Source organism: Felis catus, chromosome C1, assembly GCF_018350175.1.
Source record: "Felis catus isolate Fca126 chromosome C1, F.catus_Fca126_mat1.0, whole genome shotgun sequence".
NCBI classification, from domain to species: Eukaryota; Metazoa; Chordata; class Mammalia; order Carnivora; family Felidae; genus Felis; species Felis catus.
Window position 1 is genome coordinate 143,065,940 of NC_058375.1, and position 25,678 is coordinate 143,091,617.

The 25,678-nt window shown below is 41.6% G+C and overlaps 1 protein-coding gene across 14 annotated transcripts in view; it reads left to right on the top strand.

Moving 5' to 3' along the window:
* The window catches only part of FMNL2 (formin like 2), a 312,817-nt gene extending 291,685 nt beyond the window's left edge, over positions 1-21,132 (top strand). For 5 of the 14 annotated variants that reach the window (XM_045033814.1, XM_045033818.1, XM_045033823.1 and 2 more), the window contains 11 exons: positions 742-866; positions 1,498-1,700; positions 3,500-3,734; positions 4,676-4,744; positions 4,889-4,969; positions 6,945-7,074; positions 9,386-9,549; positions 10,463-10,564; positions 12,547-12,645; positions 13,368-13,491; positions 19,045-21,132. In XM_045033814.1, the coding sequence (XP_044889749.1) occupies positions 742-866; positions 1,498-1,700; positions 3,500-3,734; positions 4,676-4,744; positions 4,889-4,969; positions 6,945-7,074; positions 9,386-9,549; positions 10,463-10,564; positions 12,547-12,645; positions 13,368-13,491; positions 19,045-19,154 (1,442 nt within the window). In that variant the 3' untranslated portion in view covers positions 19,155-21,132. Of the gene's footprint in view, positions 1-741; positions 867-1,497; positions 1,701-3,499; positions 3,735-4,675; positions 4,745-4,888; positions 4,970-6,944; positions 7,075-9,385; positions 9,550-10,462; positions 10,565-12,546; positions 12,646-13,367; positions 13,492-15,444; positions 15,571-17,132; positions 17,227-19,044 lie in introns of those variants that run through there. The other 9 variants (XM_045033816.1, XM_045033821.1, XM_045033822.1 and 6 more) reach the window with 5 other exon arrangements.
* The last annotated feature ends 4,546 nt before the right edge of the window (positions 21,133-25,678 follow it).

The following is a 25,678-nucleotide window of genomic DNA, read 5'->3' on the forward strand; positions in this document are numbered from 1 at the left end:
CTGACTCCTGGGGAGCACTTGCTCCTTAAAAAAGGGGGAAGGGACTGTGGCCAGTCTCAAAAAGCAGTACTAATCCTAATTTCTAAGCATCCCTTCTATCATCTTAAATATTTTCTGTTTGGGGCTGTTCATGGCCCTTGGTGTGGTTGGAATAACTCAGCCTGAATATAATCCCCATTGTCAAAATGGTTCACAAGAATGTGTTGCTGCTTGACGTTACAGAAAGTCAGTCTTCTTGACGTCACATTCCTGGTGGTATAGACAGCCACTCCCTGCAGTCCCTGATCATCTTTTAAGATTGCTTTGGAAATGTATGTTCTAGAACTGAGAATTTAAGATTTGAAAATTTGACTCACATTCACCAGTGTCACTGAGTATTTGTCCTCTCTGCTGTCTACTAACATCATTAATAATTTTTGCTCCCTGGTACTTTGTCCTACACATTGTCCTAACACTGTGATTGTAATGCAGCAATCCATTTGCCTGCATTAAAAACAAAAAAACCAAAACCCTGGCTCTTTGCAAACTTTCCTACAGTGTTGCATCAGTCAACCAAATGATAAACCTCGGATTACTCTTGCCAAAGCCATGTGTGATGTTTTCTGTGTTTAAAAACACTTGGGCACCTCTTGCCAGTGTTCCTGCAGTGTTTAAGTGGCATTTGCAAGGACTACTCTGATTGTTCTTGAGAGTCGTGGGGTTTGGGTGGAATCTTAATTTGATCCTCTCTGACTTCTGTAGCTGTGAAAATTAAGAAGCCAATCAAGACGAAATTCAGAATGCCAGTTTTTAACTGGGTTGCCCTGAAGCCAAATCAGATCAATGGCACAGTCTTCAATGAAATTGATGATGAGCGGATTCTGGAGGTATTTTTCTTGTTGGTTAGAAACCAGGGGCTGGCTCTCTGTGTGGCAAAGTTCAAATGGGTGCTCTGCTAACCTGGAAGTTTCAGCAATAAAACGCTAGTATTTTAAATGCCTTGATGGAAAGAAGAAAAGAAAATTCTCTAATATTAGGGAATAGGACAGTATTTTGCAAGATTGTTTCAAAACTGTGTTTAAAAGTTATGTTACTATGGAGTGGTTTTGATGATCTTCAGTAGATGCCACAAAATATGTATCTGACACAAACCCTGCCCTTAATTTATAAAAGGGCATAAAAACCCTTTATTGAACTACAAGTGAATAAGAACTCAATAATTACACTCACTAGCTGTTTGATGGATCCTTTAGTCTATGGTGGCCAGCTCTGCAAGGTAATTAGTGAAAGGCAGCTGAATTGGCCAGATGGAATCAGCTCTCTTCTTTAGACCTTCATGGCTGTCTGTGTGGCCTAAGTCATGCCATAGCACAAACAGGAAGATAGACCAAGCCTTGATCAAAGGCAAATACTGAGTAGAAAAAGTAAGTTCTTTGATGCTTAAGAAACTGTCAAAATGGTTACCTGAGTTAATTTTTGTATAATCCAATTTGCCTGTTTCATCCCTTTTTACTCCAGGATTTAAATGTGGATGAATTTGAGGAAATATTTAAGACAAAAGCTCAAGGTCCTGCCATTGATCTTTCTTCAAGCAAACAGAAGATAACACAGAAGGGATCAAACAAAGTGACGTTACTGGAAGCAAATAGGGCCAAAAATCTAGCCATAACTTTGAGGAAAGCTGGAAAGACTGCTGACGAGATATGTAAAGCTATCCATGTGTAAGTTCAGGGCATTCTGGAAAGTTAGATTCTGATAAATTTATAGGATAAAACTGAAAATAAGCAAGTGATGAATTGGTAGGTAACAAATATTTCAGTAGCAGGGCAAGATCAAAGATAAAAGGTGGGGCAGTTCTTGATATCCACACACCAGAGATTCCCTTTGTTACGTACGTGTGACATCAGTGTTGAATGAAATGCTGCCACCAAAGGGGTGGGCCAGAAATAACTCTTTGGGAGTGCCATCTTAGAGTGAAATTTATTTGAGAAGAATGACAAGTGGATTGTGGTATCACTTATCTACTTGGTCTGGTATCCTATATGCCTAGAGCAACACTTACATACAAAGGATGGAGAATTACCCTAGCTAAGGAAAGGGAGAGACTGTCACTCTTCTCTGGAGCATCTGAATTCTCTCTAGATGTGTTGAATACAAATTTGATGGCATTTGTGGAATGATACAGTTCAGTGCCAAATGCAAATGGGATACAGATGCATCTTTTAATTCATAACAATAGGAATGTGATTCCTGTTTCTTTTAGCAACTTTCAGGAAATTTTAAACAAAGTTCAATTCTTTTTTCTAACCTTGAACTGCAGAGAAGGCATTCGTTTTATTTGCTTTCTATTAGAGGAATCTTTCGGCCCTTCTTGTGGTCATGAGGATGTTCAACTATGATAAAGAACAAATGTTTTAGATGTGTTAGGAATGAGTTCATTGTAAATTTGTATTTCTTTTTTTTTTTTTTAATTTTTTTAATGTTTATTTATTTTTGAGAGAGAGAGAGAGAGACAGAGCATGAACAGGGGAGGGTCAGAGAGAGAGGGAGACACAGAATCTGAAACAGGCTCCAGGCTCTGAGCGGTCAGCACAGAGCCCAATGCGAGTCTCGAACTCACGGACTGTGAGATCATGACCTGAGCCGAAGTCAGCCGCTTAACCGACTGAGCCACCCAGGCGCCCCGTAAATTTGTATTTCATAAATTTCGGTGAGAGATTCATGGAGGAGTATATGACCCTCAGAAATCATTTGTTCCAATTTCATGTCCTCAGTCTGGATTGTAATCCAGTAATCTAGTGTATCTTATACTCTGTTCTGATTTTTGATGTTGAAACGTCATATGCATTCTGGTTTTTAACCTGCATATACCTTATTTGTCATGATAGTTAGATGTAATTATATTATTTTGCCAGACAAAGATTGTCCAGGGAAGAAATTAGAGGTTGTAGCAAATACTTGGTTTGTTCAAATTGAGCATATATCTAAAAAGATCTGGTTTACCTTCAAGGGATGTATGCATTTAAGCCACAGCATCCATTTTGTTTAGGCATTTGGATACATTTTTTTCTAAAGAAGAAAAAAATACCCCAGACTGTTGGTTTAATTGAAATATATTAGAGTTTACCCGATATTTTGTAATTGTGTAATATTAATTTCCCTAATTAGCAATACTTCATATGCCTTAAAAACCATTTACGTGTCCTTGAACCACTTAACCATCAGATGTTTTAGCCTGCCTTCTTGCTTTTCCTGCTGTCATTTACTGTTGATTTCTAGAGACTTAAAGCTATAGTAGTAGGCTAAAAACTGAGCATGGCTATTGTGATAAGGTGTGGGTTCTCAGAAAGCAGCTATTTGTTGGGCAGTCAGGAGCCAGCACCGATTGACATCTTCACAGTTCAGCTATAGGCATCGTCAACTCATTGCTTGGTGGTTTATGGATAGGACTAAATGGTGGTGTGGTTGAAAGGGTAGGAGGTGTTCACTCTAACACTGACATGTCCACATCTGTCTTCAGATTTGACTTGAAGACATTGCCTGTAGACTTTGTAGAATGTTTGATGAGGTTCTTGCCAACTGAGAATGAGGTGAAAGTGTTCCGGCTCTATGAGCGGGAAAGGAAGCCCCTGGAGAACTTGTCAGATGAAGACCGGTTCATGATGCAGTTCAGTAAAATTGAGAGACTCATGCAGAAGATGACCATCATGGCCTTCATTGGGAACTTTGCGGAAAGCATTCAGATGCTGACTCCTGTGAGTGTACCAACTCTGGCAGGGGAGAGGGTCCAGAGAGATATAGAATCATTTTTTTCTTTTAAGTCTCTTCCAGAATTTGCACATAGCGTCATGGGCTCTAAAGACTCCTTCCCAGAACTTTCTAGATTGCACTTTGATTTTGGCAATTTTTTTTTCATATTGTTTATGCCAAGTAATGTGAAAATAGTGGATTTCCATATTCCGTATTGCTATCCTCCTCCATAGAATGCCATTTTCTGTGTCTACAGATGTCCTCTGGGTTTCCACCTCAGTACATAGCTTTAATTGGAAGCATTGTAAATTTACCACAGGAGTCTTTTTCCTTGGAGATTTGTTATAGTACACTGTGGTGATGCAGAAATAAGAGCCGACCATCTCTTGTCCCTTTGTGTTAATCTGGTAGAGACTTATTAATATTATAAACATAAATATCATGAATAGTTCTTTCCCAGTTCTGTTTCTAAATAAACTTGTTAATTACCGACTATAGTAGCATGTCTGTTCAACACATGTTCTGAGAACTTCTGGAGGTTGATTATATTCCTTTGGTGTTTTGTTTTCATTCTTGGACAGCTCCATTCATTTAAAAACATATTGTCTTACATGATGTGAGGAGGTGGGCAGGGAATTGAGTTCTACTAGAAGATGCTGTGGATTCTGTGCTCTGAGTCCCATTGGTTACAGATTTTGTGATAAGTTCTGACATTTCTTCTTATTTCATATACTTAGAGAGAGCTTGCATGTAATGATACGGTTACCTAAGACCTAGCAGGACAAGTTAAATTTGTTATGTTGAAGAAAAATAGAATCTCAGCATATTTAAGGTCTAAATGCAGGTCTGTTTTCTTCTGTGTTAAATTTTTAGTTTCCAATTAGAGTTTCTTATTTTTAACATGTCTCTTTTTTTCACCCCCTTCCTTCCTTTGAATGGAATCTAGCAACTGCACTCAATTATAGCAGCATCTGTGTCTATAAAATCATCCCAAAAACTCAAGAAAATTCTGGAGGCAAGTAAAGTTTTCCTTGTATACACGTAGGGAAGAGCTGACTCCAGCCACATTCGTTGGCCTGGGAATACCTGGGTTGCTGTTCTGATGGGCTTCTCTTTTCTCTCTCTCTCTCTCTCTCTGTCTCTTTTTTTTCTTTTGCAGATTATCTTGGCCCTTGGAAACTATATGAATAGCAGTAAGCGAGGAGCAGTTTATGGATTTAAACTTCAGAGTTTAGATCTGGTGAGTGGACTGAAAGAACTATAAGAGCTATATAAGGGACAAAACAACTGGCAGAGATTAAGTCCCAGAGTGCAGTCTGCTCTTGGAAGTGGGGTAGGATGTTTTGATGAAGATTGCTGTAAGTGGAGGATGAATGGGTACACATTTTCTGGCACATCACTGGGTAGCAGGTGCTTAGAACTTTAAAAATACTCAAGCCCTATGACCCAGTGTTTCCATTTCTGGGACTCTTTCCTAAAGAATCTGAATTATGGATGCTATATTTAGTTTATAATTGCAAATAATTAGCAACAATGTAAAGATCCATCATTTTGGAAAATTATTAAATATAACAGTAGTTAATATGATGAACTCTTCTTTAACTCTTAGAATGTTTGTGAAGAATTTTCAAAGAAATAATTTTGTGGGGTGCCTGGGTGACTCGGTTAAGTGTCCGACTTCAGCCCAGGTCTTGATCTTGAGGCTTGTGAGTTTGAGCCCTGTGTCCGGCTTTGTGCTGACAGCTCAGAGTCTGGAGCCTGCTTCAGATTCTGGGTCTTCCTCTCTCTGCCCCTCCCCAACTTGTGTTCTTTCTATCTCTCTGTCTGTCTCTCTCTCTCTCAAAAATCAATAGGGGTGCCCGGGTGGCTTAGTCGGTTAAACATCCAACTTTCACTCAGGTCATGATCTCATGGTCTGTGAGTTTACGCCCCACGTCAGCCTCTGTGCTGACAGCTCAGAGCCTGGAGCCTGCTTCACATTCTGTGTGTGTGTCTCTCTCTCTTTCTGCCCTTCTCCCGTTTGTGCGTGCGTGCTCTCTCTCTCTCTCTCTCTCTCTCTCTCTCTCTCTCTCTCTCTCTCTCAAAAATGAAAATAAACATAAAAAAGTAAACGTTAAAAATTGTTTTAAAAAAATGTGTCTAGAAAAGAAAGGAGGGTATAAATTTCATGTACAGTTTGATTTCACCCACGCAAAAAATGCAGGAAAAAAACTGAATGGAAGTAGGTAAAGATATCAACAGAGAGGTTGGATAGAATTAGGGTTTTTGTTTCAGAGTGCTTCTTTTTACTTTTCTGTGTTTTCTAAATAAAAAAAGAAGCGGGGGGGGGGGGTTGCTTCTAGGTGTCTCAGTCAGTTGAGCATCCAACTTCCATTCAGGTCATGATCTCATGGTTCATGGGTTCGAGCCCTGTGTCAGGCTGACAGCTCGGCGCTTGGAGCCCTGCTTCAGATTCTGTGTCTCTTTGCCCCTCCCTCACTCATGCTTTGTCTCTCTTTCTCTCTCTTTCTCAAAAATAAATAAACATTAAAAAAAAATTCCCCTCTGGATGGAAAAGAGTATGCTGTTTTTCAGAGTTATCTAACTTATGTGGGCAGTGATAACCTTCTCCCCCACGGCTGGGGCTAATGTGGCTTCCACATGAGAAGGTTGAGCTCTGCTCAGGCAGAGTCCTGAGCCCTGGGGAGACATGGCTGTTTGGTAGCGAGTGTCTAGTTGGTCCCACTCCTGGCCCCAAGATGGTCATGTGTGGCCAGCCCAGCTGTTTTGGGTCACAGAGGCTGGGGAATGAGAGAGCTGAACTGAAAATGGGTAGACTGCATTGTGGGAGTCCTGCCACATAGGGAGTACCCGTGTACCACCAGCACCACACTCACTTCTCTGCTCCTTCTCTTTGGAAAGCACTCGGAATGGGGGCTTCCCACTTTTAAGTCAGGGAAAGTCGTATCCCATGTGGGGTGGGACAGTTTTGTGTGGGTAGAGATGTGTGAACAGTTTTTGGTGTTGGAGTCCTGCTGGCGTTGAGCATACCCCCTGGCGGAGAAGTCCTGCGGTCACTTACAAGTCAGTTGGTTTAGGGGAGAACACGTCCAGATTTGACCCTCCTGTGGTTCACTTTGGGGTACCGTCCTCCATTACTCTGAGTGGGAGGACTTCACCTGATGGACAAGTTTCTCATCCTCTTCTACCCTAACCCCTGTTCCTTTTGTTTTCAGCTCTTAGATACAAAGTCAACAGACCGAAAGCAAACACTGTTGCACTATATTTCAAATGTTGTAAAAGAAAAATATCACCAAGTGTCCCTGTTTTATAATGAGCTTCATTATGTGGAGAAAGCTGCTGCAGGTACTTGATTTCAGCTATTCATGTTACTCTTGGGTATCGAATGCCTTTAATCATGGATCATGGGGGAACCATTCCCTGCTAAACCACTCTTCGGAACTCCTCTGGAAAGGCAAGGTGATGAGAACATCAGAAGCTCTTTGCTGGGGTACCTGGGCCAGGGTGTTTCCCGCTCCTGGGAGCCATGATGAACAGGGACATAAGGGAGACCCTTCTGTGTCCTGTCTAAAGAGTCCGGTCTCTGGACCCTGGGCAGCTTCTGTCTTCCATTTGTTGTCTTTCTTAGTTCTTGCCGTCACTTGAAATATGAGAATGAAAATCAAGAAATCACCCCCCGCCTCTGCCAGTTTGATTTTGTGCTGTCCCAGTTGCTCAGGTGTGGTAGCTCAAGCATTGTGCCGTTAGCCTGAGTGGGAGCTAAATTATCGGTACTTTTGGCTGTTATTTTGCTATGGCAGTTTATGCATTTTTCTCATTTAAATCCTCAGTGATTCTGAGCCAGCCAGGCTATGATAGGTATGTAATGGTATCCCCCATGTATACATGAGAAAACTGACATTTTAGAGGTTAACTGTCTTGCCCAAGGTCACCGGGGTAGAACATGAGCGAGACAGGACTGGAACCTGTGTCTTATATAGTGTACTGTCTAACGTGCAATGTCTTCTCCAAAGGCTGTTATGCTAGAAAAAGGAACAAGATGCAGATTAACCTCAGTGTTGGTTACATACACTGATTCTCATTTTAGGATCTTGAACCCTGAGCAGCCAAGGTGTTTTCTATAAATTCATATTCCTGAGGTCTGCTTCAGACTTGGTGAATCGAATCTTTAAGGGCAAGATTTTTTTTGACTTCCTCAAAGTAAAATGGCTGCTCCTTTTGTGTTCTTACAATAGAGCATTCCATACTATTTCATACACGATGGGTCAGATTTTACTATAACAATTTACATGTCTGTTTCAACCTGTGGACTTAATGGGTAATATCTTTATTTTTATGTATCTTTGTAATTCTCTTAGCCGCTAGCACATTGATGGGGGGAGTAAGTAAATGAGCGAACGAATGAATGAGATGATGTACTGTTAGCTGGGGTAGGTACCGAGGACGCCCTAGTGGAGACTGAGAGGCAGGTGGGAATGGTCCTTTGTGAAGGGCTGTGCAGTGTGGGCCATAGCAGACCCACTGAGGGCACAGGGCTCACTTACGCAGTTACTGGGACTTCTCTTCTGGTGGAGTGATTTTCCTTTTTTCAGGTTTCTCTGCCTAAATTAGGGATTGTTTAGCATCACAATTGTAACTAAGAAAAACGTTTTATAAAAATTTTTGTTTTGGCTGATTTGTTTGGCTCAAGTGAGATTCCCCAAAAGTGTCATTTGAAAAAAAGTCAGAAAGTGGAGAGATTGAGGATCTCTGGCTGGATTGTCTTCTGTGTCCTCTCTCTGGTGGCCAGTTGAGCTGACAGAGATTCTTTATACCTTTGCTCCTTTGCTTATCCATTGAACCTTTGAGTCCCTGCTGTGGACGTGGCCCTGTCCTAAGCATTGAGGAGTCAAAGTTGAATAAGACTGTGTGAGTCTAGCAAGGGAAAAACATAACTGGCCTGTTCTGTAATTCATCCATGTGCAGAGCGGAATCGGGCAGTAGGGAGCCAGAGGTGGGGCCTGGTCTTCTGCAGGAGGCTGCAGGAATGTACCTGCTCTGGGAGCGTGGCCACACTGCAGATGGAAGAAGGGTTCATTACATTAACATGAACCCTTCAGGAACAGAGTAGGGTTGATGGACCAGAAGAAGCTGTCCAAGGTTGCTTGGTTTCTAGGGGTCAGTCATAACTAAAGTTCAGCATTTAAATGCTACCCCCTGCTGGAGAGCCACAGAAATGTAAAAGAGGTCCAAATCTTGGGCCTGGCACAGTTACGGAACCTCTGAGTCTACAGACCAACCAACAGCTTATCATCACCTATAAGAGAAATGGAATAGTTGGGTATAATCCCAGGATTTAGGGTCCATGGTTATCTGAGCCCCACCTCTGCCACCTCCTAGCTGCACAATCTAGGGCCACATAACCTATTTATGCTTCCTTTTTTGTTGCTGGCAAATTGGGCTAATAGTGCAAATGAATTAGTGCATATATAGAAATTAATGCAGTGCCCGGAAGTGAGCACTAGTAAATTATTCATATTGTAAGATCTCTGCTCTGAAAGTTGGAAATCAGAGCTACGGCCCTTGAGTAACCCTAGGAATCCACTGAAAACTGGGCTTACCAGCCACACACACTGTGGTTTTGACATTCATGGGGACACTGCTGTCTCTGCTTCAGTCTCCCTCGAGAATGTTTTGCTGGACGTCAAAGAGCTCCAGAGAGGCATGGACTTAACCAAGAGGGAGTACACCATGCACGACCACAACACGCTGCTGAAGGAGTTCATCCTCAACAATGAGGGGAAGCTGAAGAAGCTGCAGGATGATGCCAAGATTGCACAGGTAAGTACTTGTTCCCTGGACACTCATGAGGAAGTGACTGAGTCCCTTAAGCCCACCTGGGTGCCCGTCCTGGCTTTGGGGGAAGATTGCCCTCTGTCTACCGAGGGTAGATTTTCTTATGGAACCGATGACTATTGGACCTGGAAGTGCCCTGTTCTGCTCATTGTCCTCTTCTAATTTGTGGTCTTCACCTCTTCTCTAGAGGCCCATCCCTCTCCCCTTGCCCTCCCCTGCCACTCCGAGGCTCCCTCTGTGTGAGTCCTGTATTCATTTTAGCCAACATGTGTCATTCCTGTGCTTAGCAAAACGCTGTTCCTGCCTAGGGTGTTGGGTTTCTGTAGGCCTTGACCTTGAAATCTTATACTACACTGGGGGTTAAGTGTATACATTTGAAAAACAGCCAAAACGGACTGTGCATGCCATCATAGAAGGGAAGGCGGAGCTTTGTGGGAACTCAGAAAGCAGACGTGGTGCAATGGCTCCCAAACGAGGCTGTCTTGTGCCGGGAAACAGTTTAAGTGGAGACTGGAGCGTCCCTAAGGTGGGAACACCATAAGGAGCATTGAAGCCGCGAGGTGGGATTGGAGTCTGAGTGACTTCTAAGATCCCTTCTAAACCACTGGCCTTAGGAAGCTCTCAAAAGGGGTAGCTTCTTGTTTGTATGAAGGTGTGCACAAGTGCAGGGGGTCCCAGAGATGAATTCCTGTGTGGCACTATCACCTTCTTCTGGTCACCTTTGCCTGGGCTTTCGGAGGAAACAGGAGTCCCTAGAGAGTCGTGGGGAAATGAGAGGGACAGACGAGCTGTGGTGGCGGCTGGATCCTCCCTGCTGCTTTGCTGCTGCTCTTCCCCCACAGAGTCAAGTTCAGATGCTCGACTTTACGAAACTCAAGAGAAGTTTGTTTCTTTACAGGATGCTTTTGATGATGTGGTGAAGTATTTTGGAGAAAACCCCAAGACGACGCCACCCTCTGTCTTCTTTCCCGTCTTTGTCCGGTTTGTGAAAGCCTATAAGGTAAATAGGAGCATGGGGTCCTTTAAAGTCTTCCTTGGCATTATTTCTCAAATGCGTGTCCCCCCAGAGCTGTGCCGGAGTCTCTGCGGCTGTGCAGAGGCCTTCCCTGTCCTTTCGGCAGCTGATCTGGGAGGTCAGCGTGAGGCCGTGGTCTCCAGTTCTGTGGAGGTCCTCACCCGTGAGGCTTCCTTTCTCTACCCAGCCAGGACTGGGGCTCAGCCTGAAGGCAGAAGCTCTTGGCTGCCCTTTGGGGCAAGTGAGACACTCCAGGACCATCACTTCCTTCCTGACCGTTCACTCCTGTGGGCAGAGTTAAGGACTTAGAAACTCCAGGCCTCCCGTGCAGTTGTGGGACAAGTCAAGGGAGCAGACTCAGGCCTCCGGCAAGGGCTCTGTAGCTGAGGTCAGAGACAGCCTGCTTGGGTGTGTCCTGCCCAGGCCTTTAGGTCATCCAGACCTTTCTCTAGTGTGGACTGAAAGATGGCACCAGGAAGGATAGTTACTGTCTGTTTCCTCATCTGGACCAATAATAGCCCTTCCTTTATTTATTTATTTTTTTTAAAGTTTGTTTCTTTTGAGAGAGAGAGCATGAGGGGGTATGGGTTAGGGGCAGAGAGCGAGGGGGGGAGAGAGAGAGAGAATCCCAAGCAGGCTCCACACTATCAGCGCAGAGCCTGATGCAGGGCTCAAACTCACAAACTGTGAAATCATGACCTGAGCCAAAATCAAGAATCGGATGCTTAACTGACTGAGCTACCCAGGCGCTCAGTGGCCCTTCCTTTAAATAGGATATTTGACCCAATCCAGGGCTATGGTTTTGAAAAATCATGTGACCCAAAGAGGTATGTGTTGGAAGAATTTGTTCCTGAGAAGGAAGGACCGGGAGGTGGGGGGGGGGGGGGGGGAGGTGGGGTTGAGGGGGGGCGTTAAGGGATGTTCTTATACTTAGGAGATATTGCAGACATTACACTCCAGGGTTATCTACCCTATAACCTTGGTGGAAGAAGGAAGAGTATGATCGGAGGAGGAGGAAGAAGGTGGCAGGGTCATCATTTTTGAGAAACATCCTGTCGGATATAGTGGGTCACTTCTCTAGCTCCAGAACTATCCTTTGGCCTTTTACTGAAATTCGGAAGGTTACGTTATTTAGCCATCTTCTCTCAGCATGGCTTTGTGTAGCCGTGATAATCACAAGCTGTTGGCAAAAGGAAAAGTGGGGATAAACCCAAACACGGCAAAAAATCACTGGGAGCTGTGAGAGGTGAGAATGTCACCGGTCACCAGCTGCTGCTGACTGTGGTACCCTGGGTTCACTGGGCTGGTGATGCCAGTGTGCTGCAGAGATCACTCAAAGTGATTCTTGTGATGTGCTGGGACCACACTTAAGGGAGGCTGGCTTCAAAAGAGAGAATGCCCAAGAGGGCTGAGCTGAGCTGAGCCTGTTTGATTCCATGTCCCAATTTATCAGACTAGTCACTCTGCCGCCCTTGGGGAGGAGTGAGCTGTGGGGAGAGACCTGAGAGTGTCACTCAGGTGAGACCCTTGAAGGAAATAAGAGGCGAATGAATGGAGATTTCCCCCTAACCGCGGGCACAAGGAGAGGAATCTGAACTCCTGCTTTCAGAGAAACTGTAGGTAGGTGGACAGATTCTGGAAGCAAAATAAACTTATGTGACAATCACGGAGCAGAGCTGCCAGAAGTCCCACATCTGTGGGACGGAGACTGAGGAGCATTGTGAGTGGAGAAGGGGGTCATCAGGAAGGGATTTCTGGACTAGAATTGGAATTGCTAGGAGATGTCCTATAGACCAACAGTGAAAGCCCAGATCAGAGCCCTGCATAGACTTAAGTGGTAGATCTTGTAAGCTTTCTGTTCACTCTGATTCCTGGCTCATCAGGATTGTCTAAGAGTGACTTTAAAAGAATCTTGATTGCCATCATTCCTACTGACGTAATCTTTGGGTTCTTTTGATTTGACCCAGCAAGCCGAAGAGGAAAATGAGCTGAGGAAAAAGCAGGAACAAGCACTCATGGAAAAACTCCTGGAGCAAGAAGCCCTGATGGAGCAGCAGGACCCAAAGGTGAGAAGTGCCTGACCCCTGAGACTGTCCTCCTGGGAGGGGAGGCCCTCGTGGTTCCTCGAAGCCAGCAGGAAAGAGGGGCAAAAAGCCGGATTTGCACAGGAGCCTTACAGCTTCCTTCTAGGGCTTGCAGACGTGGCACATGGATTTGTTACTCACTACTTTGTTCAGCATACAGTGGAATGAGGTGAAGAGCATGTTTGTGTAGCATTTCCAAGTTTACGGAGATCAGGCACTTAAAATCTCAGGTGGATATACAGTGAGGTCACACCAGATAACCTGATGAGTAACTGCTTAGTGTCCAGGGAAGGCTTCATGGGGTTGCCGTTGGTGCTGGCCATGAGAGCTGGAGGGCTTCGCTACAAGGCATGGGGAGGAGCATTCCCTGGAGGGAAGCAGCCTAGGTAAAGACCACAAAGGCTGGCAAATCAGAGTGTTCTTCATCATGGTCCTCTGCACCAAAGTTTAAGAAGTCCATGGTTAATACCAGCTGTCTCTTGTGGCTGCAGGATCCAGCCTTCCCACTGCTGCCAGCTGGAGTTTTGTGTGTGCTTCAGAGAAAGTTTGTTTTCGTCCCAGAAGCTTTCTGAGTTTTTCTGTGGGCAGAATGTTGGAATGGTGCCATTTGTGTTTTTGTCTGAGGCTGCTTATTCAATGATCACGCACATTTGGACCAGTGGTGCTGGTCCCACTAATCTCTGCCATTTTTTTTTTCTGCTCAGTCTCCTTCCCACAAATCAAAGAGGCAGCAGCAAGAATTAATTGCAGAATTAAGAAGGCGACAAGTTAAAGATAACAGACATGTATATGAAGGGAAAGATGGCGCCATTGAAGACATTATCACAGGTAAAAGATATTTTCTCGTTGTGGCCCATAGAGACCCCACTGATCTTACCCCTAGTGAGCTACTCGCCCATTGTGCTGCTGCTTTTATCCAGGGTTTACAAGTTCTTCAGGTGACTTTATTCAGGTCCAGAATAAAGGGGAACTCCATGCTAGTGTTAGAAGCATATTTATAGTGGCTGTATACTGCCTGTCAAGGAGACCCAGCACTCTCTGAAAAATCTGTTTCTCATTATCATTGGAATGTTGCAGATTTCACCAGGCCCCGCCTTCTGATGGTTTTCCATTGTCTTTGATTTGTTAGCCTGCTCCATTTTCTATGTGGCCACTCCTACCCAAGTGCCTGGTTAAGATAAATACTATGGATAAAGCCCATGCAGGGTTGTGTACTAACCGGAGTCAATGCACATTGTTCCAGCATGCTCTTTACGAGCTTTTTTACTCCTTCAACGTAACTGAGGACAGTAGGAAATAAGGAGCCAGTGCTTTCATTCTAATGGGCCAGCAGGCTGCTAGCCCACGGTTTTCAGTGAGTGGTGCCTAACCCAGCCTGGTCCTTGTCTGATTAAGTTGTAGCCTAATGCTTGCTGCTTGAATCCGTTTTGTAGAGATACTGCATTCTCTTACAGATCGGGAAAGTAATTTGAGCCACTACCTTATGACTGTGGCTACTAGTGACTTTCCTTTCTTGTCTGTTGCATATGAATACTGTTTGTTAGCTTCCAAGAGACTTCAAACTTTTTTTTTGCTGTAGGAAATTTAGAAAATATGCCATGCAAAACTGTAGAGAATAGTATGATGAGTTCCCATATGCTCATCACCTATTAATAATTTTCAACTCATGGCCAGTCTTGTTACTTGTCTGCTTCTGCCTGCTCCCCATTTACCAACCTGTAGGATTATTTTGAAGCAAATCTAAGACATACAGTTTCATCTGGTTATATTTCTGTTGGCGTCTTCAAAAGATAAGGACTATTTAATAAAGCAAACAAATACAGCCATAGTACCATTATCACACACCTCCAAAACTAACAACTTTTTAATATCAAATGTGCAGTCATTAGTCACATTTCCTCCATTGTCCTAATTTTTAAGAAATGTAACTTTCAGATTTTTGACTTCTCATTTTTTGTTAATAGCTCAGTCAGCATCGTAAATAGGGATCGATCCCAAACCACCAAAATCACAATTTTTTTTCCCACAAGCTCAAACCCAAGGAAATAAAATAGGTAAATAAATCACTAACAGGAAGTCAATAAAGAGTGTCTGGCCAAGAGTAAAGCCGTCTCAGTCGTCAGTGGATAGGTAAGTGGCCGGTGAAGTGCCTCGGTATGGCGCACACGTAATCTGGACACGCATGTCTGCCAGTGTCTCATTGTTCACTCTGCAGTGACTTGCAGATGGCCCCTAGGGAAAGTCCCCATTGTTTAGCCCCCCTGTTGTTTCCCCCACACTGAGGGAGAAGCTCTGCTCTGAGCAAGACCAGGAACAGATCTTTTTGGGTAAGCACCTGCTAGCCTCTGTGCCGTAATAAGATTAACTGCAGGGAGACGAGCATCGAGCCTCGCATATTAAGAACTTAGAGTTCCTTTTCCATCAGTCTGTTCTCCATGTCAGTGACACCTGGCTTGTAAACTGAGTGAAATGTCCAGTTTCTATTTGCCTGACCTAATCGTTCAGCCACCATTGGAGGTGAATGAGTATCGGCTTACAGAGCAGGTTTTATTCTCATTAAAATACTTTCCACCCACCAAGCCCCAGACTGACTAACTCTGTTAGACTTTATGAACTCACTTGGGTATATATTGCCTTTCCCTCCTTCCCTGGCCACCTCCCCCCTTCCCCCCCTCACCTTCCCCAGGTATGATTAACAAAGCACTAACCATGTACTAATATGATAGATCTTGGCTCTTACTCTCTGCTGTTTGTCTTATTTGGCTATCATTTTCAATGCAGTGCTGAAGACTGTGCCCTTTACTGCTCGCACCGCCAAGCGTGGCTCTCGATTTTTCTGCGAACCTGTTCTCACTGAGGAATACCATTACTAAACTATTACTCTTTCTCACCTGATGCTCTTAAAAGGTTGCTACAGATTTTTTGACCTCTTATGCCCCTCTGTCTGTCTGTTAGGGCCACCCAATATGCTAGCATGGAATTGCTGTCTCCACCATGTTATATTTTATGTTGCCTTCACACTGCATGGTTTTGCATTTCAGTCATTACTGCTTACTCACTGCCACTTTCAGTATGTCTAGGAATCCACACGGCTATGGTGGTCTGAGTCTGAGGGATTTGGATTAATAGAATTGCTTGCAGAAATTTTTAGAAAAACACTATAAATAGAGCACTACTTTGAGAATTAGTATTCGGACCAAGTAGGCTGTTACAAGTCTTTTGGGCTAGTGTCTTTGAACACAAAATGATAGTCATTAATAACAGTAACTACCATACCTAACATTTATTGAGCACTTGCTATTTTGTCATGAATGTACAGATATTAAACCAGCCTCTTTTCTGTACTCACTTAACATGCTTTGATGAAATGAACTGTGTGCAAGTGCTCAGGAATGCAGAGTGCTCTAAAGTTTAAAAATGATTTGCAGAAAAAAGTGTGAACTACACACAGTTGTAAATTGGGTCTTTCTTAACTCTCTTATACCATCTGTAGCCATCACCCACAGCATGATGGAGCTCATGGTATAAGCAAGTAGCCCTTTGGACCTAGAAATCTGTATAAGTTGATATAGGCAATCCATAGCTGTATATTCCACGTCTTCTCCTGAGTGTCATGCCCACATTCAGATATCACGTTGGAACAAGGCTGTGAGGCAGGAAGTGAAAACAAAGGCTTTAGGAGCTCTCCATAGTCTTTCCTCATTTGTGCTTCTTCACTGTTGCTCGGTTCCGTGTCAAATCCAGGGCATTTCTCTTGTGATGAGATCATATTTGGACCTGCATCTTTGGTCAGGATGGTGGCAACTAGAAACACTAATAGCAAAAACCTATTCTCAGAGAATGCCACTGTTCTTAGAATCAAAACAAAACCAAACCCCAGATTTTCAAGAAGTAACAGCCTGCCCTCAGTTCCTGATGGCTAGATAAGAGACAAACTTCTCTGCAGGGCCCAGTTGATTAGAAAATGGATAAGAGAAGCACATATTCTAATTGGAAATGACCATTAGCTTCCTGTGCTGAGATTGACATGGAACGGGGTACCTGTTTTGATTGTGGCATTAGCTTGTCTGTGAATTGCGCTTGTTATGTATGTGCCTCTGTCACTGAGGATCTCATAGGATGTGGTGTGTGGTTGCCCACCCTGCAGTGTACTTACCCACCAGTGCTTATTAACAAGGCTAGACACTGTCATCTACTCAGCTAATGTTCCTGTCAGCTTTGCTGCTGGACTATCATTCTGGAGCCATATTTCAAAGCAGCTTGGATTTGGGTGGTCAGAGGGGATGGGTGGGAAGATCCTCTCCTCTTTCCCTTGTTTTATCTAACACCTCTTGTATTAATGGCCTCCCACTCTCTTCCTCTGTTGGCTAACATGCCGGGTATGTTAAGCACTAAGTTGAATTGCTTTCCATTTTCATCCCATTTTTACTTAACCATCATTTTGTGTTTTTGTTTTTTTTTCTGTTTAGCCTTAAAGAAGAATAATATCACTAAATTTCCAAATGTTCACTCGAGGGTAAGGATTTCTTCTAGCACACCGGTGGTGGAGGATACACAGAGCTGGCAAGCATCACTTTTTACTTAGCTTCCTCCTCTCTCTGTATGCAGATCAGTGGTTTCAGTCTATGGCTGAGGGTGATACTGGTGAGAGTCTGACCAGGGAGAAGTCTTTGTAACCTCGCATTTCAGTGATGTGAGGCAGAGCCTCTCTGTTGGACTCTTTCTGGCCTGCTTCCATGTTGTTAAGTGTGATGGCTTGGGCAAGGGTATTTGCTGATGATTGTACCTGCTTTGGGTGCTAGGCTGTCCTTCTCCGACCCTTTTCTTGGCCTTCGAGTTAAGCAGTTAACCTCTTTTGATCTGAAGAAGTTGAGAGCACTTCCTGGCCGGGGAACATGATCTTTATGGCCTTTGAAGATGATGATCTTTACAGCCAGTTGTTCAGAAGACTCAGGCATCACAGAGCTACAAGTCACTTAGCCAGAAGTGGAATTCTGAACTTTCCTTACCACTCTGGGCCAAGAAGCAGAAGCTTGAGTGGATTAAGGCATACAAAACTATTCTTCCCTTGAATTTAGAAGGGCAGGGTACCAAATTCCAAGGAGTCAGGAGCTTACGTCTCAGCACTGACTCAGCTCCAGTCTGTTTTTGCCATGTGAAAATTTGGGCTCAGTGTTGCCAAGCCCTCCAGTTTTCCAAGGGAAATCAGAAACCTTGTTTTTTACATTAATTATTTAAAGATCAGGAAACTGTATTTAAAAATACAAGTTGGAGGCCAAACATTCTGTAGGCCAGATATGGCCCACTGGCTCCATTTTCAAGCTACTTAGTAGGTAAAGGGATAAACAAAGATTTGATCTGCTTTAATTCTGTTGTTTATGTTTCCCCTTCAAGATATAGAATGTTTCCTAACAGAAGTCAATAATATTAAGTTAATGAAAGGGAAATATATACTAATTAAATGAAACAGTGGGAAAAAGTACAAAGCCTGCCCTGCCCTATCAAAAGCAGCTTACCTGCGTGCTAGGCAAAGCATGTTTTCATATTAAAGAATACTTACATAGAATAAAATCCCTTGTTCATGCCACTTTATCCCATTAGAACAATGGCTTCTTGAGCCAATATGCAGTGATTGGTTCACTTATTCAACAAAGCTTTGTTGTTTTTGTTATTTTAATGTTAGGCATTTTAAACATTCTCTTTAAACATTTTAAACAAACTGGAAAATTGAGGAGGGCCCATTCAACTTCTTCCCTTCAATGAAAAACAGGAACTACTTATGGCAGGACAGAACATACAGAAATAGAGAATTATTTTGATTTAGTGATTATCTTTCTTTAGTGGTTAATTGGGCATTATGTGTCTAATTCACGAAATAAAAAATGGACTTCAGCTAATATTGAATAAAAATTATGGAACCTCTGCAAAATAAGCATAGTGTCCTTCCTGGATTAAAATTTCAGGTAAGATAGGACAGGGCTTATTAGTTTTGCAGTTTAAGATTCATTTTAATTATTGTTGATACTCAGTTTCCAGAAAAAACAAAAACAAAAACAAAGAAAACTAAGCCACAGCTTTTTCCAATTGAAGAAACACTTCAAAATAAGACTCCAGCTAGACTCTGGCCAGTGACAGGAGCAGTTGCCTCTCCTCTGTATTTTTCTAAAAGTTCCAGAATCACACCAGTATTACATCCTGCTTTGTTTAAATATTGAGGGCAAAGTACATGTCCTTGGCTCAAATACTCAATGAATTTTGAAGGGCCTGTTAGCTGACTCTTCTACACAAGCTGCTTTGATTGGCTGCCAGCTGACTTTTGTCTTGCTTAGACACATGATACTAAAGGTTGCAGTTCTCTTATTGGTAATCTTCTCTTTACAGATCTTAGAAACCAACCATACAGACGAGCCGATGCGGTGAGGAGAAGTGTCAGGCGGCGCTTTGATGATCAGAACTTGCGTTCTGTTAATGGTGCCGAAATAACCATGTGAACCTGAGACCTGCCTGTATGAGTAGAGAGTGCGTGAATGAAACTCTCCACATGAACTTTATGCGCTACCCTTTAACTGCAACCTTGAACATTGATAAAATATTCTAAGGGCTCAGATTTAGCAAACACATAGGAATTTAAAAATGACGGGCTCTCCTTTCAACCTTTGTTAACAAGTGCCTAAAAGTGGAAGTACCTGCTCAGATTAATCAAAGCAATAGGGTTTGATTTGATTAGGTATCTTTTTACACCAGTATATTATCCAATTTTTTAACCAAAATGTAAATTTCGTATTACATTCATTATCTGCCATTGTGATTGTCCCATGATGGCACACCCTGGTTTCCTGATAAGCTGTAAATAACGTGGATGTAATCTGCTCTGGGTTTCCTTTGCTGAGATGTCTTAAGGAATTTTGTGTTTTAGCCATACCCATCAACTTTGTATTTTAAAGGGCTTGCAACATGGAAGAAGGAAAAGGTCACATGACAGACTGCTGTCCATAAGCAAGCCCCAGCGAAGTACAAACAGGATGTATTGCAGTGGCACAGGATAAGTCCCTCAACTCTTATCTCATTACACATTCTACTTCTGTGCTAGGGTTATGATGCCCTGTGAGAAAAGTTCACCGGTATGAATGCAAGGATATAGTGGCATACAGATTTGTGTAAGATTTATTTGCAGTACTGTGTTCTTCAGCTAGAGGCAGCTTTTAAAAAAAATAATGCAAATGTATTTATTAATTAGCACTAAAATTAACATCTCAGTAATCAGTATTAGGATTTCTGAGGACTATTATGGGCCAATCCTGAGAATAGAAATTGGTGCCTTGCTAGCCAGGGAGAAGCTCATTAAGCTTTATCAACAAGCATTCAAGATTACTTCTGCTAGCTAGTAGTGTTAGTTAACCCAGCCTTATTCTGACAATCGCAAGTTTTTTTCCCCCTTCTTCTTCCTTTTATAAATTGGATATATTTTGCATTACATATCAAAGCTAAATTCTTGTATTTCCCACATTACTTTATGGGAAATTGCAATTAAATTGCTTGAAATATTCACATTGGGATTAAGCTTACATGATAGGTAATGGGACTAAATCAATGGCCAACTAAGCCACTGTTATTTTTCCTTCCTCTCTGGCAGGGCACTTGATCCATTCCAAAGTCAGAAACTGGACTAAAGCTAATTTGTACTTTCCATAATATACATTCTGCTTCTGGCTTACCTTCTTGGTACATTACATCAATATATTAATTGTAAAGTTTATTGTATAGTATTTAACCACTGAATCTTATTTTATGTTGTGCTTATGTGAGCTCCTTGGTGAAGGTCCCATTTTCCTTGGATAATGTGTAGTTATATGATCTCTTTTTAAATGTACAGATATTTTGCTATAAAATTGGTGCAGTTTTTTATGGTTTTTACACTTTAATTCCCACCTAAGCCTCTGGGTAATATTGTAAATATTGTTTAAAAATGCATCAGCCTGTGCTATACAATCTGAATGTTATTTTAACTTATAGGTTTTTTTTTTTTAATATATATATTTAACTACAAGGACAGTTTAGGGATCAGTTACCACATTTCACTTTAGCATACCTATTTACAAAAAATTACTTTTAAAACTGCCACCTGCTAGCACATTTTCATAAATGTGTACTTTAAAAAGAACATGCTGAGATTTTGTCTGTTGACTCAACATTCATTTTGGTGAAAAAAGCAATTTGACCATGAGCTACAACACAAGTAGTCGGCCCTTTATCACAAGCAGCTGTTTTCCAAAGCTCAGTGCTAATGAGCATATATTAAAATAATTACCTATTTATTAATCTACAGATAGACAATAATGTTGGCATGTTCTTTTGTTTATTAATGGGCCTGCTTCTTAGCAATATTAGAAATGTTTTATAAAAAAGCAGTTCATGTTACTTTTCTGGTCTTTTCATGGCATATGAGCAAATAAACTATTTACACTACTATCCTGTAATATGTTGTGATCTTTCAGGGGCATACTTTGGCAGGGGGGTTACTAGTTCCATGGCTCAAACTCAAGATACAAACTCTTGATCACTTGCTATATGGAACATAGGAACCACATTTTCATAGTGAGGGATACATCTCCCAACCATTAATGATTCTGTTGCTTCCAGAGAAGCACTTTTGTTTGGTGACGTATTGCCTCCCCCAGATTTGTTCAGTGAGGATGTTGTGTGTATACAGACAGGTTATGTGTGGACTACAGAGGTAACCAGGTAACCTTGCAACTGACAACCACATCAAATGGTTGACCAGGTATGTACAAGCCTTTTGGCCTGCATTGCCCATACTGTTATTTGTAGTGATAATTCCAAGTCCTCACAAAAACTTACGTGCAACATTCAGTATAACTTTTTAGGGAAGCAAGGAAATTTGATATATATTTTTTAATGTTTGAGAGTGAGTGTGAGTGGGGGAGGGGCAGAAAGAGAATCTGAAGCGGGTTCCTGGCTCTGAGCACACAGCCTGACACGGGCCGAACTCACAAACTGCGAGATCATGACCTGAGCTGAAGTCGGATGCTCAACTGACTGAGCAAGCCAGGCACCCCTGAAATTTGATATTTTAGAAAACCGTCCGAGTGGCTTTAAAACAATTTTCTTACAGGGGCATGAGTTATTTAGTTGTTGTATTAGGTTTTTGTTATCAATTCAGTGGTCTTCTCACTGCACCACAGTTATACAATGTAGTTGAAGCTTTATTTTTATAGAGAAGAAAAAGTTAAATTTCACTTAGTAAAATTCTCTAGTTTGTGCCTTCATGGTATTAGAAATAAGATTTTTTCATTAAAAAAAATTTTTTTTAGTGTTTATTTGAGAGAGTGAGCCAGGGAGGGACAGGGAGGGAGACAGAATCTGAAGCAGGCTCCAGGCCCTGAGCGGTCAAGCGTACAGCCCAACGTGGGGTGTGAACCCACAAACTCTGAGATTATGACCTGAGCTGAAGTTGGATGCTCAACCGACTGAGCCACCCATGTACCCCAAGATCTTTTTTTGTAAAGTAGGCTTCACGCCCAGCATGGAGCCCAGTGTGAGGCTTGAATTCATGACCCTGAGATCAGGACCTGAGCTGAGATCAAGAGTTGGATACTTAACCCACTGAGCCACCCAGGTGCCCCAGAAATAAGATTTTTAATATTATACAAATTTAGAACATTTTCAAACCCAAACCACAGCAGTAAGTTCAAATGAGGTAGATATGGTTAGGTGTAGGCCATTATATACCATTAGTCACATTTAAGTTTTAATGTTTATTCATCTTTGAGAGGGAGCACAAGTGGGGGAGGGGCAGGGAGAGGGCGACACAGAATCCCAGCAGGCTCCAGGCTCTCAGCACAGACTCAGGGCTCGAATTCATGAGCTGTGAGATCACGACCCGAGCCGAAGTCGGTCGCTCAACAGACAGCCACCCAGGTGCCCCTAACCACATTTAAAGATGCTTGCCCATGACTCAGAATTAAGTCTCCTGATTCCCCACTCCCAGTCCTCTAAAAGTCTAAATTCTAATCCACTAAAATTCACTGCAATGAATGTCCAAAGGGCCCTGCTGACTCAACAATGCTCAGCCCAGAACGGGACTTGATACATCACTGTGGTTCAACATACTGGATTTTGTGAAATTATCTTTTACATTGGAAGATATGCTTTTATAATAGCTTCACAATTCACATACCAATTAATGTGATAAAACTGCTCTTAGCCCTAAGATATTTTAAAAAATTTTATCAGAAGTGTCTGCAAAAACGATTGGGCCGGTATATGAAAGGATTAATTTTTCTCTTAAAACTAATACCTGCTCTATTTTCAAGAAAAAATCTGAAACTTGAAAAAGTGCATCAAGTTGCTGACAGACTTTCTTTGGTCTAATTTTCATAGAGAAAATCAAGTATGACACTGAGGAAACAATGCGGGCATCTAGCCTCTCACAGCACAAAACTGCTGCATATGAGGGGTGCTTAAATGAAAAGTTGACACAAATCCAATTTACTTAGTAAAAAGATGTCATTTTTTCTAATAAATTATATTTATTTACAAAAGTCTAATTTTATATAACTATTAAGGTTCTTTACATCAGAACAATATATAAACAGAAGAGAAAATCTGGTAATTACAAACACAGAAAATAGAAACCTGTTCCCCCTATTATTACTCACCTTTCAGAACAAATCTTCAGTTTAGTTGTAGAGAGGTAGGCAAGAGACCAAACCTACCAAAGTTTCAGGCAGGGTCAAAATAAAAGAATATAAATAGCACATTTTCGATACCCCAAGGAACAGCATAAAAGGGCATTAAGAAATGGCTTTTGGATTCTGATTAGGCAGCCACTCTGTTTCAGACTATCACTGAAAACTGGGGTGGGGAGTTAGTTCCCCTAAATTGCAAACAGCAACAGGCCATTGTACCTGGGGCAATTACCAGTCATTAACAATAACAAGATGGCCTTGAAGCATAGATCCTATGGAGTCACAAAAGCAGTTTTTATGTAGCAAGTCTGAAAAGCACAGAAAATCTACTTAAACTTAAGGAACTTAGGCCAAGGAGACAAGCTAAATAAAATGGAGAATGGAGTGTGTAACTGGAGCCCCATTTTTTCACTTCCCATACCTCACGCTTTGTTGGAAACAGCCTGAAATAATTAGTTCTCAGTTTAGAATTTAGGAATTTTGTTGTTTCCAGCATGGCCTTTAAAGACTAATTCTGATCTAGCTAAATTACTACTTTTGAACTACTATAACTTATGAATATGGAAAACTATGTTTTAAATCACAAGGGATTTCCTTTCCTACTCAAAACCACATGGAAGTAACATGTTCTAACAAGCTTTTGGAAATTTCTGTAGTAAAAGTGACAAGGTACAATCACTAGAACTTGTCCTCAGTGCATTTCGATTATGTATGTGGCTTTAGTTGTGGTTTAGTATAGATTATTGCATGATGCTTTTTCAAGCATCTCCTATAATGCAGAGGCTGGGTACCATGGATATTGGGTAAGTCTGTCAACTAAAATTTTACATCCATTCAATGTATGCCTACTGTGTGCCAGGCACTGTCTTAATCCACAGGATATAGCAGTTAACGAAACACAAATCCCTGTCTCCAAGGAACCTATCATTTAAGTCCAAACAACTGAAAAACTTAAGACCAAGGTAAGATTTAATAAAGGTAAGAATCATTAGACTGAAATATGCTATTAAGCCTATTTAGAACACAGTTCTGTGAAAAACTACTCATGACATTTTGCTTTTCCTTTACGTAGAGTACACTTTTTCCTAGAAAATATGAAAGAATTAAAATTGTACCTGGTACTGAGATACATCCCCAAGGGGAAAAGCAGCAGCCTGATTTAAGATACAAGGAATTAATGTGCTTTGCCTTATGTTGCTTTTAGAAATGTTTATTTGGTTCCTTAGTTTTGTACTTTACATTTAAATTACATAATACTCTTAAATATTCTATAAAGCATTCGTCACTCCTCCCTGGGCACTATTTGATTAGAAACCGTTCTCTCAAATAGCATCTAAACTATAAAAAAAAAAAATCTTTATAAGGCTACCCCTTTCTGGATGCAGAGAAAAGTGGCTGCCTAGTCAGCACTGAGTTGACCATTAACACTGGGAGAAAACCAAGATCATCTAGACAAATGCTTGGTAACACAGGACAAAGGCCCTTTGAAAAATGATAATTATGGACCGTGTTTCCAGATAAACGTAGAGACATTTCAGCTTTTACATTTTCTTTACTCCACCAATGAATTTAGGCCTTACTCTAGGCCATTTTTATTTTATAGTTGTATGAATTGAGGCCCAATTAGCCAAAGTCAAGCTGTGACATTTTGATCATTTTCGAATTTACTGGGAGGCATAAAAAGTGAAGTTTTTATTGTTGAAAAACATGACTGATCTATATGCTGAAGCTCATATGGGTATTAATGAAATACTCTTGCTGTCTTAAACAAAAAAAAGGACCATTGCTTTTATTTAAAAGCATTATTTAAATAAATTTGGGAAAGTGTAAAGAATTCATCATATTGACTAAATTCACTTCATACAAATTCAATTTTCCCATATAGGAATTACTGGACTGCAAGAAAAAGAAAACATCAAATATTTGAGATTCTTAGACTATTATGTTATTAAATATATTAGCAAATTTAATCCAATAATTCATTAATATTGATGTTACAGAGGGAAGAAAAACCCTCATTTACCTAAGAGTCTGATGCTTAACTGAAAAGTATAAATTCCCCTCATCTGCAAATAAACATACTTCCCTGTTTGAACACACGTTCCATAAGGAGTTTGAACAAATCTGTTTAACAGAACCAATATTCTAAGACATTTCAGGTTGTAGCAGACTGAAAATTTAGAAACCTAATCTAGTAAATTAAAAATATTCACAAAGAACTCTTGCTATAATAAAAGTTTCCATCACCTGTGCCTTCAGGGTTATACAGTATCTTTTTGGTAACTAAATTCCATTTGATGGGTTTG